Source organism: Scyliorhinus canicula, chromosome 15, assembly GCF_902713615.1.
Source record: "Scyliorhinus canicula chromosome 15, sScyCan1.1, whole genome shotgun sequence".
NCBI classification, from domain to species: Eukaryota; Metazoa; Chordata; class Chondrichthyes; order Carcharhiniformes; family Scyliorhinidae; genus Scyliorhinus; species Scyliorhinus canicula.
This window is the reverse complement of record NC_052160.1, coordinates 73,009,909-73,025,206: the sequence shown is the minus strand read 5'-3', so window position 1 is coordinate 73,025,206 and position 15,298 is coordinate 73,009,909. Positions and strand designations below refer to the sequence as shown.

General features: G+C 47.5%; 1 protein-coding gene across 7 annotated transcripts in view; it reads left to right on the top strand.

Annotated features, from left to right (window-relative positions):
* rhbdf1a (rhomboid 5 homolog 1a (Drosophila)) overlaps positions 1 to 15,298 on the top strand; it is a 497,373-nt gene that overhangs the window by 415,643 nt on the left and 66,432 nt on the right. For all 7 annotated transcript variants that reach the window (XM_038819453.1, XM_038819449.1, XM_038819450.1 and 4 more), the window contains 3 exons: positions 531 to 653; positions 9,733 to 9,887; positions 10,884 to 11,138. In XM_038819453.1, coding sequence (XP_038675381.1) covers positions 531 to 653; positions 9,733 to 9,887; positions 10,884 to 11,138 — 533 coding nt within the window. The remainder of the gene's footprint in view (positions 1 to 530; positions 654 to 9,732; positions 9,888 to 10,883; positions 11,139 to 15,298) is intronic.

Here is a 15,298-nt window from a genome sequence, read left to right as displayed (position 1 = left end):
TCAGATCATGACTGATCTGTGGCCTAACTCCATATAGCTGCCTTTGGCCTATATCCCTTATTATCTTTACAAAACTAAAATGATCAATCACAGATTTAAAATTAACAACTGATCTATCTTCAATTGTTGTTTGTGGGAGAGTGTTCCAAAACTCTACCACCCTTTGAGTGAAGAAGTTCTTCCTCACCTCTCTCTTGAACGGTCTGTCCCTAATTTTTAAGACTACTTCCCTTAGTTCTTGAATCTCCAACCAGTGGAAATAGTTTATCTTTATTTACCCAGTCTTTCCCTGTTAATATCTTGAAGATTTTGATCAGATCACCCCTTAACCTTCTAAATTCTCGGGAAAACAGGCCTAATTTGTATAATCTCTCCTCACAACGCAACCCCTGGAATCCGGGTATCTTGTAAACCATTCATTTTCAATACACCAGTGCCTATTTGTACATATGGGAAATTTCTGTTTTGAAGACCACTGATGCAGTGGAGTTCAGTTGTACACTTACGAGGTTCTCTATATCTTTTTACAGGGGCGCTCTCTCAGGGAAAGTGCAACGCGGCGGGCACAGCGACGCAGCTTTAATCCACCTAGTTTTATGGAAGAGGACACTGTGGATTTCCCCGATGAGCTGGATACCTCATTTTTTGCAAGGGTGAGATTATGTACCGCGTAGTCCAGCATATTCCACCACTATTTGTTGTTGCCACCTATTCTGTTTGGAAAATATTCTGTTTTTATATTGCTCTAAGATTTTTTTTCCTCCTTACTCATGGAAAGTATTGTTTTAGAATGTTACATTTGAAGTGGAATTCTGAATGAAACAATGAAAAGATCATTCTTGGTCATTCGGTCACCTTTCAGACAGGAATGCAGGCATTTTTGTCCATTTGATAGGGTTACGTTAGATTCCTAAAACTTTTGATCAGTCTGCTTCAAAACATTGGTGTGGGGAATGCAGCCCTGGCCCAGAATCCCAGCGACTGCTGCTTCTGATACTACACATGACTATGCCCAAGTGAACCGGGTGCTCCGGTTTCCTCCCACATTCCAAAGATGTGCAGGTTAGGTGGATTGGCCATGATAGATTGCCCTTAATGTCCAAAATTGCCCTTAGTGTTGGGTGGGGTTACTGGGTTATGGTGATAGGGTGGAGGTGTTGACCTTGGGTAGGATGCTCTTTCCAAGATCCGGTGCAGACTCGATGGGCCGAATGGCCTCCTTCTGCACTGTATATTCTATGATAATCGATGAAAAGTGAACTGACCTGACACAATAAAAGGAGTTGATTTCCTTTCTACAGTGGTGTTCCAGCTGTTTTGCACATGATGTGTTTAGGGAATCCAAGGTCACCGGCAGTAAAATATGGATGCTCTGAAGCTACTACTATTGCTTTTAACATGTGGCACAAGGAAGTATTTTCCACAGCAGAAAGGGACACCCAGGAGCCAAAAGGAGAATCTCTTCAGCAGCATCTCAGTGAAGCATTCATTTGAAATGGGCTCTGGGTGTCTGGAATGTTGCTCCAAGTGGTACAGCCACTGAATGCTTCCCCAATCTGCAGATCTGCTACACGGTGTGTGCTTTGCATCCCTGCACGCTTCATGCACAAAGGTCACACACAGGTGCTTTAGGCTCATTGCAGGCCTCAGACCTTAATCATAGAATCCCTACATAAGGCGGGCATTTGGCCCTTTGAGTCTGCAGTGACCCTCTGAAGGAGCACTCTACCTAGGCCCACTCCAGTGCCCCATTCCTGTAATCCGCTAACTTAACCTATGCATCTTTGGACACTAAGCGGCAATTTAGGATGGACAATCCACCTTTCCTACACATCTTCGGACTGTGGGAGGAAACCGGAGCACCCATTGGAAACTCATGCAGACACTGGAAGAACGTGCAAACTCCACACAGACAGTGACCCAAGCCCGGAATCGAACCAGAGTCCCTGGTGCTGTCAGGTGGCAGTGCTAACCATTGTGCTACCGGTCTGACTGCAAGGAGCCCCCATGCCCAAAGTCATGTTTTAACATTGGATTATTGGCTCTTTATGGTCGATTCATCCTCTATTATTCATAAGGCTGTAATCTAAATTTTTCCAGCTTTTATTTTCTTTGAATCAGAGATGGTGGGCAGGATTCTGTCAGCCCACGCTGGGCCAGAGAATCGCCGGGCCTGGCGTGAATTGCGCAATGCGCCCCAACGTCGGTCTGCCGATTTTCCAGAGAATCGCCGCCGGCAAGGCGTCGGTCGGGGGCCGTGCAGTTGATTCTCCGCCCGGGATGGGCCGAGCAGTCGTAAAACAAATCCGAGTACCGCCGGTGCCATCCACGTGTGGTCTTACCCAGCGGGACCTCGGTGTGCATCCATCCGGGGACGATGTGGTGGGGAGGGAGGGGGTGTCCGACCCCAGGGAGGCCTCTACTGTGGCCTGGATCGTGATCGGGGCCTATCGATCGGCGGGCCAGTCTCTCGGGCTGGGGGCCTCTTTTGCTCCGCGCTGGCCCCTGTAGCCATACGCCATGTTGCGTCGGAGGCAGCGTGGTGAAGGGAGCCACCGCGCATGCGCAGACTGGCGGCGCCCATTTGACGCCGGAATCGGCAGCTGGAGCAGCGTGGGTCACTCTAGTTCCGTGATGGCCTCCTGAGGGATTCGCTGCTCCTGAGGGCCTGTTGACGCCGTCGTGAATCTTGCCGGCATTTACGACGGCGTCAACACTTAGTGTTAGGGGTCAGAGAATCCCGCCCGGTATTCACAAATACTCAACAAGAGAAAATTGTTACATTATGGCAGTTTAGTTGTTTGCCTCTTTTGAACGACTAAAAAAATGTCCTTGCATTTATTTGCATGGATAGCCAAAACTCTCTGGCCAGGATTCTCCCGCAATTGGCGGGACGGCCCGACACCGGTGCCAATAGAGGCGCGAACTACTCCGGAGTCAGGTCAGGCCGCCCAGAAGTTACGGAATCCTCCGCACTTCCGGGGGCTAGGCCGGCGCCAGCGGGGTTGGTGTTGTGCCAACCGCCGTCGAAAGGCCGCCGTGAGCCGGCACGAGTTGACGCATGCGCAGAACCGCCGGTCTGTTTCCTGCGCATGCGCAGGGGGTTTCCTCTCCGCGCCGCCCATGGCATAGCCTTACAGAGGCCGGCGTGGAGGGAAAGAGTGCCCCCACGGCACAGGTCCGCCCGCAGATCGGTGGGCCCCAATTGCGGGCCAGGCCACGGTGGGGGCCCCCCTGGGGCCGGATCCTCCCACACCACTCCGAGGACTCCGGTAGCCGCCCTCCAAGTCAGGTCTCAGGTCCCACCGGGATGGACCATGTCCATTTCATGCCGGCGGGACTAGCCGAAAACAGGTGGCTGCTCGGCCCATTGGGATCCAGAGAATTGTCGGGAGGTCGCTGCCAACGGCCCCCAACTGGCGTGGCGTGATCCCCGCCGCCGCCAGAAAACCGGCGCCAGAGAATTTGGCAGCCGCCATTGGGGCGGGATTCACACCACCCCCGGCAATTCTCCAACCCGGCAGGGGGTCGGAGAATCCCGCCCTCTATCTTTAATCTGATTTATTTTCTCAATTGCAAACTGGCTTCATAAATCTCTCTGCACTGCCTCCTCCAGCCTCACCTCCAACAATTTCATTATCGCTTAAGTTTGAGAACATCCAATCAACCGCCTCTGTCACTTCCCTTCCATACTCCAGCTAACTGGGCTAGACTTCCTCCAAAGATCCCCACTCCCTTAATCCTGTGCATTCATTTTTCTCTCCCATCTCCCCTCACAATAATAATCCTAAATAATAATCTTCATTATTGTCACAAGTAGGCTTACATTAATACTGCAATGAAGTTACTGTGAAAAATCCCTAGTTGCCACATTCCGGCACCTGTTCAGGTAGAATTCAGAATGTCCAAATTACCTAACAAGCACGTCTCTTAGGACTTGTGGGAGGAAACCAGATCGTCCTGAGGAAACCCACGCAGACACGGGGAGAACATGCAGACTCAGCACGGACAGTGACCCATGCCGGGAATCGAACCTGGGACCTCAGCGCTGTGAAACAACAGTGCTAGCCACTGTACTACCGAGCCTCCCATGACCTCTCTAAAGCTTGTTTTGTCCACCAGATGCACCACCTGCTCCCTTGACCATTTACTGACTAAACTGCTGACCATCCAACCTCGCTTCCTGGCTCCCATATTAGATGAAATTGCTACTGGTTCTCTGCCCTCAGATGGTGACACCCATCAACCCATGATCCCTCTGTCCTTGAAAACACCTGCCTGATCCCAATGGATTCTTCCAATCAAGTGTCCAACCCTGCTTCAGCTCTTATCAAAGTCATCCTGTGTGACTGTGACAAAGGTAAAGTTTTGTTCCTTTTTTAAAAATGAATTTAGAGCGCCCAATTCATTTTATTTCCAGTTGAGGGGGGCAATTTAGCGTGACCAAGCCACCTACCCGGCACATTTTTGGGTTTGTGGGGGTGAGACTCACACAGACGGGGGCAGGGGGAGAATGTGGCAAACTCCACACGGAAAGTGACCTGGTGCCGGGATCGAATCAGGGTCCTCGGCGCCATGAGGCAGCAGTGCCAATCACTCAGTCACCATGCTGCCCATCAATCCTTATCCTGTCTGCAGCCTTTAACACGGTTGACCAAACCATCCTCCTCTAATGTCGTCCAGCTGGGTGGGACTGCTCTCACCTGCATCCATTCTTAACTATCTCATTGCAGCTAGAGAATCACCTTCAACTGATTCTGTTTCTGCTCCTGCCCTGTTAGTTCTGCTGTCCTCCAATACTCTATTTCTCATCTGCGTGCTGCCCCTTGACAACATCATCTGAAAATACAGCATTAATTTTCATGTACTCTGACGATGCGTGGCTCGACCTGAACTCCTCCACTGTTGTAAATTATCAAACTGATATCCAACATCCATTACTGGATGAGCAGAAATTTCCACTGCTGAAATATTGTTTTGGTTTCTGTCTCATGCTCCATTCACTAGTTATCCTCGAACACTGCGGCCAAAGCAGACTCTTCGTAACGTTGGTGTCTTTCTTAGTTGATCGCACAATGAGCTTTTAATCATAGATTTGTGCCATCACTGAGACCTCCTATTTCCACCTCCCTGACTTCACCTGATTCCATTCCTGCCTCAAGTCATCTACTGAAACACAGATCCGTACCCATGTTACCTTTAAACTTGACTATTCACTCCTGGCTGGTGCCTCACATTCTGCCCTCTGTAAATTGAGGTCATCCATCTGCTAACACGTCGCAAGTTCCATTCTCCTGTCATCTCTGTGTTTATTGTCCTTCCTTCATTGACTCTCAGTTAAGCGATGTCTGAATTTTTAAATTCCCATTTTTATTTTCAAATCCCTCCGTGACTTTACGACTTCCTATCTCTGTAATCTCCTCCTGCCACACAATCCTCCAAGATATCTGCCCCTCTAATTTTGGCCTCTTTAACCATGCCTCATTTTGATAGCCTGTCCATTGGTGGCCATGTTTTCAGGTACCAGGGTTCGAAGCGTAGCAATCCCTTCCTAAACTTCGCTGCCACTTTTCTCTCCCATCCTTTAAGATGATCTTTGAAATTTACCTCTTTGACTAAGCTTTTGGTCGTAATATTTCCTGTTTGGGCCCTTTCAAATTTTGCTTGATGATGGTCCAAGGAAGTACCTTCAGATGTTTGACTACGTTGAAGATGCTATTTGTTATTGAGCACACTTTATTTACCAAATTGTTCTATCACTATCAATTCTATCCCTTTGGCATGGAGTTAGTTTTCTTTTTTTCTGAAAAGATGTATCCTGCTGTGTTATTCAGCAGCAGGCAGTGCCAACTTCCTGCACTATCGAATGCACTATCAAGCAATTCATGACCAAAGCTTTAGCAGAGAGGGCTCAGTGTGAACTTTGGCAATGCTGAAAGGTTTTCTGATGAAAGGATGGTGTTGGTTAAATCTCCACGCTTCAGTGCTTTATTTTAATGAATAGCAAATTAGTTGAGTGACTAGAAACCCCAATGGACATTGATGAACCAGAAATTCTAAAGATGAACTTTTAGCCTGCCCAGTCTCTTGCACACAGTTGTAATTATTGTTTTTCCTAATGTGGGTTTCTGCTCATAGTATTTCCATGGTTAGATTACATATGACGAAAGGCTTTTGCCTCCTTTAAAACTGGGGTACTTCACTTCAAAGATGATGGAGAAAAAAGGTAAATTTCTAAGAACATTCCTCATTTAAGGATAACACCCTTTTGTCTGCCTTGCTGCCTCCTATATGGAAGTTTAAGATTCATAGAATTTACAGTGCAGAAGGGGGCCATTCGACCCATCGAGTCTGCACTAGTCCTTGTAAAGAACACCCAACTTAACCCCACGCCTCCACCCCATCCCCGTAACCTAGCAACCCCACCTAACCTTTTTGGACACGAAGGGGCAATTTAGCATGGCCAATCCACCTAACCTGCATATATTTGGACTGTGGAAGCAAACCCGGAGGAAACCCACGCAGGCACTGGGATTGTGCAACCTGATCAGACTAAATTACGTTCATTTGCAACGAGGCTGCTCCAAGGAGAAACGCATAATGGGATAGTGTCTACGATTTCCTCTATAATTCACGTACACCATCGCCAGCATTGCCCTGACAATCAATGTTGTTTCTCAGACTGTTTGGGCAAACCTGCCCGAAAGCACATAAACAACATTGGGAGAAATCATTCCACAATAGCTTTCCTGTCCAATTGTCTAGCTCTGCCGACAAACTAATTGTGAGTCACAATTGGGCCTCCTGGGTGAAGTCCACTACAGTCTCCCGACTGCCTTTTACTTTTAAATGAACAATGTCCCTTTTAAAATCTCAAGCAATGTGCTCAGGTACTGAATCACAGAACTCACAGAGAGATCGCCACTCTCTTGAGGACAGGTGTGTAAAAACTACAGTCAAGCAATGGTCAATAGTTTCTTTTAATAAGTGATGAAAAGAGCCACACGTTGTCCCAGCCCTGATGTAGAAATGCTCAATCTCGCTATATGTAGGATTGTTTGCAGTGTTTTGCTGCAGGGAACTGCCTAAGTTAGCCCGCTCATAGGAACAGGAGTCGGCATTCAGCCCCTCGAGCTTGCCCTGCTATTCAGTGAGATCATGGCTGATCAGTGGCCGAACTACATTACCTTCCTTTGGCACGAATACCTTAATATCTTTGTTGAACAAAAATGTATCCATCTCAGATTTAAAATTGACGACTGCTCTAGCATTAATTGCCGTTTTGTGGGAGAGAGTTCGAAACCTCTACCACCTTTTGTCTGTAGATGTACTTCCTAACATCTCTCCTGAATGGGCAGGTCCTAATTGCTAGAATCTCCAACCAGTGGAAAGTCTTCATCTACTGTCTTTCCCTGTTAATATCTTGAAGACTTTGATCAGATCACGCCTTAACCTTCTAAATTCTAGAGAAAACAGACCTAATTTGTATAATCTCTCCTCATAACGTAACACCTGTAATCCAGACGTCATTCTTGTAAACCTGCACTGCACTCCCTCCAAGGCCAAAATATCCTTCCTAAGGTGTGATGCCCAAATCTGTTCACAGTGTTTCAAGTGGTATCTAACCAGGGTTTTGTGTAGCTGCAGCACAATTTCCACATCTTTATACTGGATCCTCTAGATCTAAAGGCCAGCAGTCCCTTAGCTTTCTTGATTACTTTCTGCACTTGTTCGTGGCATTTTAAACATCTATGCACCTGATCCCCCAGGTTCCTTTGGACAGCCACTGAATTTAGCTTCAAACCATCCAGAAATGACCCTGACCTATCCTTTTTTGGTCCAAAATTGACAATATCACACCTGCAGAGTATCAGTTTTCTTAAAGAACTGCATGTGGCTTTGCATTGTTAAATGTCAATATTAATTAGCGTGATTTAAGATAACCCCCATTGCCATGAGCGTGACATACAAAGAACAAAGAAAATTACAGCACAGGAACAGGCCCTTCGGCCCTCCCAGCCTGTGCCGATCCAGATCCTTTATCTAAACCTGTCGCCTATTTTTCAAGGATCTGCTTCCCTCTGTTCCCCGCCCATTCATATATCTGTCAGATGCATCTTAAATTATGCTATCATGCACGCCTCTACCGCCTCTGCTGGTAAAGCGTTCCAGGCACCCACCACCCTCTGCGTAAAAAACTTTCCACGCACATCTCCCTTAAACTTTCCCCCTCTCACCTTGAAATCGTGACCCCTTGTAATTTTGACACCCCCACTCTTGGATAAAGCCTGTTGCTATCCACCCTGTCCATACCTCTCATACTTTTGTAGACCTCAATCAGATCCCCCTCAACCTCCGTCTTTCCAACAAAAACAATCCTAATCTACTCAAACTTTCTTCATAGCTAGCACCCTCCATACCAGGCAATATCCTGGTGAACCTCCTCTGCACCCTCTCTAAAGCATCCACATCCTTCTGGTAATGTGGCGACCAGAACTGCATGCAGTATTCCAAATGTGGCCTAACCAAAGTCATATACAACTGTAACATGACCTGCCGACTCTTGTACTCAATACCCTATCCAATGAAGGCAAGCATGCTGTATGCCTTCTTGACCACTCTATCGACCTGTGTTGCCACCTTCAGGGTACAATGGACCTGAACTCCCAGATCTCTCTGTACATCAATTTTCCCCAGGACTCTTCCATTGACCATATAGTCCGCTCTTGAATTAGATCTTCCAAAATGCATCACCTCGCATTTGCCTTGATTGAACTCCATCTGCCATTTCTCTGCCCAACTCTCCAATCTATCTATATTTTGCTGTATTCTCTGACAGTCCGCCTCGCTATCTGCAACTCCACCAATCTTAGTATCATCTGCAAACTTGCTAATCAGACCACTTATACCTTTGTCCAGATCATTTATGTATTTCACAAACAACAGTGGTCCGAGTATGGATCCCTGTGGAACACCACTAGTCACCTTTCTCCATTTTGAGATACTCCCTTCCACCACTACCCTCTGTCTCCTGTTGCCCAGCCAGTTCTTTATCCATCTAGCTAGTACACCCTGAACCCCATACGACTTCACTTTTTCGATCAACCTGCCATGGGAAACTTTATCAAACGCCTTACTGAAGTCCATGGTCAGTGTTTGATGGACAACGATGGATGACACTGGATAAACCAGAGAAAATCTATGGAACATGATCCTCTCGAACTGAAGAACCTCTCGACTATTTGCTGAGTTTTGATTGTAATAATTGACAGCTGGCAAGAGAAATGCTGGACAACTGAAGAGATTATTTTTTATCCATTCCGGTTTCCATTAGGAACATCCTACACAGTTCTGTATTTGGCAGTTTTTTGGAGATTACTTTTCCAGAAGTATTTTTCTGGCACTGAATTTGGTGGAAGGGGTTAAGCCTGCAGTAAGTTGCTCATTGAGAATACAAGCCAGTTAGCACGTGGAAATGATAGACCGCACAGTAACAAAACTCGTAATTCTCACGCTGCACAAGCATCTGTCCACTTTGCAAGATGGGCTTTGCAATATCTCCATCTAGTGGCCATTGTGCAAGAATGGATAAACCTCAGAACTAAGGAGAGAACGGTGTACAGCTAGTATATCATTCACATTCAACCAGAATGGCGTGATTATTAACAGAACTTAATAGTTTTAAATCTGCTGAGATTTTTCTCTCTTGAATTTTTTATTTCTTTTGGCCAGGAAGGAGCCCTTCCTGAAGAGTTGTCGACCTATCCTGATGAGGTATTTGAACCTGCCGAAACTGCGAAGGAGGCAGAGGCCAACTCTCTAGATCAGACTGACCTGACCGGCAGTGCCTTGGATAAATCTGAACTTGAGAAAAGTCATCTAATGCTGTAAGTTGCAGGTCTTCCACTGGGCAAGAAAAGAATGAACCCAACAATCAAAATTCTGCCGAGACTAACTTGTTGGGAGAGATTATTAAAAACACATCACAGTATGACTTTTGTTCCATTGAATTATCAAGTTCTAATGTAGACAAGTGCTCGAGAATGCTGGTATCGCTATAATTTTATCTGCAGGATGAGCCCTCGGGCATGATTGGCCTCCACACAGAATCATACATTTGATATGACATAAGAGGCTGTTCAGCCCATTGAGACCATACTGTCTCCCTGTAGAGCCGTGAGCGTTTCTTCCCCCGATTTTCCCCCATGCTCCCTATGTTCGTTCTCTGCAGACTTCCTTTATCTATAGGATGGTTCTCTGTCCCACTTGCCTCTGCCCCATGCACCTCCCTCATTCACAAGATGGGGAACAAACGTCAGCAAACCTTCCAACTAAAACCTCCTTGGCTGCCTGAGGTTTTCCAGGGGTGGGAATTAATGATTTTTGCAGCAAAATATTCTGGATAAATTCAAACTCTGGGCAATCTGTGACCACCGTGAGTTTCCAATTATAGTCAACTTTGTTTTTGAAAGCCCTAAAACCTGTAAAATACAAACAGAACTAGACTGGGTAGATGCAGGAATGATGATCCCGATGCTGAGTGTGTCCAGAACCAGGGATCACAGTCTGATGATACAGGGTAGACCATCTAGGACAGAGATGAGGAGAAATTTCTTCACCCAGAGAGTGGTCGGCTTGTGGAATTTGTCGTACTCCCCTCACTCACCCATTCATCCATTCGCTAACATTGCAACTGAACCTTTGACTTTACCACATGGCAGCTGGTGCTATCAAGAGGGGTAAGTCTCGAGTGCTGACCCTCTCCGCAGGTCTTGAATGGAGCCCTGCACTGAGGAGGTTCTTCACGATACGGTGTTCGTTAATACAGTGTTTAGATTTGTCAATGTTACTCTAAAGAATCCTTTGTTGTTTTCTATCATCAGTCCATTGGAACGGGGCTGGCGGAAACAGAAAGAAGGAGTAGCAGCTGCTCAGCCCAAGGTGCGCTTACGGCAGGAGGTGGTCAGTGTGAGTGGACAGAGGAGAGGTCAACGCATTGCTATACCTGTAAAGAAACTGCTCGCTAAGGAAAAGAGACCCTACGGACTGGGGATGGTGGGAAAGTTAACAAATCGAACATATCGCAAGCGGATAGACAGCTATGTGAAGAAGCAAATAGATAATATGGATGATCATCGGTAAGAAGTGGATTACAATTCAAATGTATGTATTGTCTTGAGTGTTATTTATGAACGGCACGTCCTACGATATTTAGTTCTATTTCCATGGGCACATTGAATTCCTGCAGAAGAGGTCCATTCGACCCTTTGAGTCTACACCAGCCCTTTGAGTCTTCACCGATCCTCTGAAAGAGCACCCTACCTGGGCCAATTCCCTGCCCTATCTCCATGACCCCATCTAACCTACACATCCTTGGACACTAAGGGGCAATTTAGCATGGCCAACCCACCTAACTTGCACGTCATTGGACTGTTTGAACAAATCGGAGCACCCGGAGGAAACCCACGCAGACACAGGGAGAACATGCAGACTCCACACAGTCACCCAAAGCTGGAATTCAATCCAGGCCCCTGATACTGTGAGGGGGAACCAGCAGTGCTATCCACTGTGCCACCGCGCTGCCTCATGAGAGATTTGCTTAGAAGTTGGAGTTTTCTGTTTGGGACATTTGAGCCACTTTGAAGTGCCATTGACCATTCTTCCATCGAATGGCTCAACGGCACTGGATTTCCTCTACTGCAAAACCCAAATTTATTTTGTGAATCTGCACAGTGATTCCCAACAGATTGTTTGAATGTTGCAGCACAACACCAACCTGTCCTCGCCCCATGGCCAAACACCGCATATCTAGCATGGGATATTGGACAAAGCCAGAAGCCCTAGACACATTCCCTCCCAAATTAATGCTGAGACCAATCACAGAATTTGTTACGGTGCAGAAGGAAGCCAGTTGGCCCATCGCTCATACACTGGCTCTTCAAATGAGCAACTTACCCTAACTTGCCCTATTCCCCACAACCCTGTACCTTGGGCGCGATTCTCCGCTACCCACGCCGGGTGGGAGAATCGCGGTAGGGCCAGGCGACTCACGACACCCCCGCTCGGAGAATCGGCGGTCAGCATTTTTTATGGCAACCGGCGATTCTCCGTCCCGGATGGGCCGAGCGGCCTGACGTTCCCGACCTGTTCACGCCGGCGGCAACCACACCTGGTCGCTCCCATCGTGAACATGGCGCCAAAGGTTCGTTTGTGGCTTGTGGGGGGCGGAGAGGGGAGTGAGCACCACGGCCGTGCTCGGGAGGGGACTGGCCCGTGATCGGTGCCCACCGATCGTCGGACCGGCGTCTCTAAGAGACGCACTCTTTCCCCTCGCCGCCCCACAAGATCAAACTGCCACGTCTTGCGGGGCAGCGGAGGGGAAGACGGCAACCGCACATGCGCAGGTTGGAGCCGGCCAAGCTGCGCATGCGCGGCTGACGTCACTTAGGCGCCGCCGTCGCGTCATTCTCGGTGAGCCTGGCAGTGAGCCTGGCGGCCGAAATTTACGGAACGCCGCTCCTAGCCCCCTGGGGGGTGAATAGGGTGTGAGGAGCGGCCTCCGAGGCCGTTGTGTAACGCGGCCGAGTTCACAACGGCCTTCCCGATGCCGTGCGGGAGCAGAGGATTCCGCCCCTTGTTCTTTGGCATAACATTTTCGTTCCCTGCTAAATGTTTCAATTGAGTCTGCCTCCACCACACACTCTCTCTATCTCACCCTCTCTCTATCTCACCCTCTCTCTATCTCTCACCCTCTCTCTATCTCTCACCCAGTCTCTCTCTCTCACCCTCTATCTTTCTCTCTCTCTCACCCAGTCTCTCTCTCTCACCCAGTCTCTCTCTCTCACCCTCTCTCTCTCTCACCCTCTATCCTCTCTCTCTCTCTCACCCAGTCTCTCTCTCTCACCCAGTCTCTCTCTCTCACCCAGTCTCTCTCTCTCACCCTCTCTCTCTCTCACCCTCTATCTCACCCTCTCTCTCTCACCCTCTCTCTCTCTCACCCTCTCTCTCTATCTCACCCTCTCTCTCTCTCACCCTCTCTCTCTCTCTCTCTCTCACCCTCTCTCTCTCTCACCCTCTCTCTATCTCACCCCCTCTCTCTCTGTCTCACCCTCTCCCTGTCTCACCCTCTCCCTGTCTCACCCTCTCCCTGTCTCACCCTCTCCCTGTCTCACCCTCTCCCTGTCTCACCCTCTCCCTGTCACCCTCTCCCTGTCTCACCCTCTCCCTGTCTCACCCTCTCCCTGTCTCACCCTCTCCCTGTCTCACCCTCTCCCTGTCTCACCCTCTCTCTGTCTCACCCTCTCTCTGTCTCACCCTCTCTCTCTGTCTCACACCCTCTCTCTCTGTCTCACCCTCTCTCTCTGTCTCACCCTCTCTCTCTGTCTCACCCTCTCTCTCTGTCTCACCCTCTCTCTCTGTCTCACCCTCTCTCTCTATCTCACCCTCTCTCTCTCTGTTTCACCCTCTCTCTCTCTTTTCATTTCACCCTCACCCTCTCTCTCTGTTTCACCCCTCTCTCTCTCTGTTTCACCCCTCTCTCTCTGTTTCACCCTCTCTCTCTCTGTTTCACACCTCTCTCTCTCTGTTTCACCCTCTCTCGCTCTGTTTCATCCACCCTCTCTCTCTCTGTTCATCCACACCCTCTCTCTGTTTCACTTCTCTCTCACTCACTCACCCTCTCTCTCTCTGTTTCCTCTCTCTCTCTGTTTCCTCTCTCTCTCTGTTTCCTCTCTCTCTCTGTTTCCTCTCTCTCTCTGTTTCCTCTCTCTCTCTGTTTCCTCTCTCTCTCTGTTTCCTCTCTCTCTCTGTTTCCTCTCTCCTCACCTCTTCTCTCTGTTTCCACCCTCCTCTCTCCTGTTTCACCCATCTATCATCTATCTGTCACCCTCTCTCCTCTCGTTTCACACCCTCTCTCTCTCGTTTCACAACCAAACCCTCTCTCTCTCTGTTTCACATCTCTTCTCTAGTCACCCTCTCTCGCATCTGTTTCAACCCTCTCTCTCTCTGTTTCTCTCTCCCCCCCCCCCACTATCTCTCTCTCTCTCCAATACCTTCACATCTTTCCTGAAGTGTGGCACCCAGAGCTCGAGACAATACTCCAGCTGAGACTGAACTAGTGACTTATACAAATTCAACATAACCTCCTTGTACTCTATTGATAAAGCGCAGGATACTATATCGACGCTCTCACCTATTCTGCCAGTTTCGATGATTTATATGCATATGTACACACATACCCTCTGCTCCTGCCCCCTCTTCAGATCTGCACCTTTATTTTATATTGTCAGTTGCCAAGTATGGCACTTTGCTTCCTCCTGGCCGAAACTGGGGTTTAAACCCGGACCTGCCTAATCTGTATGGCTCTGTTTCTCACTGCCAGCTGAACCAGCTGATCCTGTGGCAAAGCACACTGAGCCAGAATTCTGACATAACTCTCACCAATTCACCTGGGGTCAGCAAAGCAGCATAGAAACTCTGGGAATCACAAGAACAAATTGTGTCCTCCTCAAATCAACATGCTGCAATCTTTTGCACAAGGTTAAAAAGAATCAGGCTGAAAGCCAGTATCCCTATGAAACTGGCGGTGCTTTGTAGATCAAATGAATCATTATTGTGAGTTTCTCTTCATTGTGCCTATTTGTGGATCCTGAGAGAGGAACTTAAAATTAAGACCTTTTGGGTGCAAAGTCACCAATAAATGCTTATAATTTCTTTTTTAACTGTTAAGAAACTGCAGACCAGCTCAACTGAATATATTCTAAGCTCTTATAATATATCTGACATTTCTTAAAATCAAAAATCAAAGTGAATCTGCTTAATGCACAGTTCTCCAGGTGTAAACTACACAATGTAGGAATAAATTGTTCCACGTAGTTTTTCAGACATTCAGTTATTTATAATATGGTTACATATGGGCGATAGACGAGACATACTGTTTTAAATGCTGATATTTGGAACCTGTTTACAGCTGGGTTAACAAAACTGCACCATGTGACCAACCTAAGGGGTATTTTTAATACAATTATTATTTTTAAACGATGCTGTAAAATGCTGCGGTGATTCATGCAAGATTTTGTTTGGTGTAATGCAAATGAGTGAAACCACTAAAGAGGAAAAACACTTAAAATATTTCTTAAAAACAGTGCAATTTTGAATGTAATTTACACCTGGAGAACTGTGCATTAAGCAGATTCACTTGGCCACTGTTTTGGTTTTTGATTTTAAGAAATGTCAGATATATTATAAGAGCTTAGAATATATTTAGTTGAGCTGGTCTGTAGTCAACATTCGGGGTTAA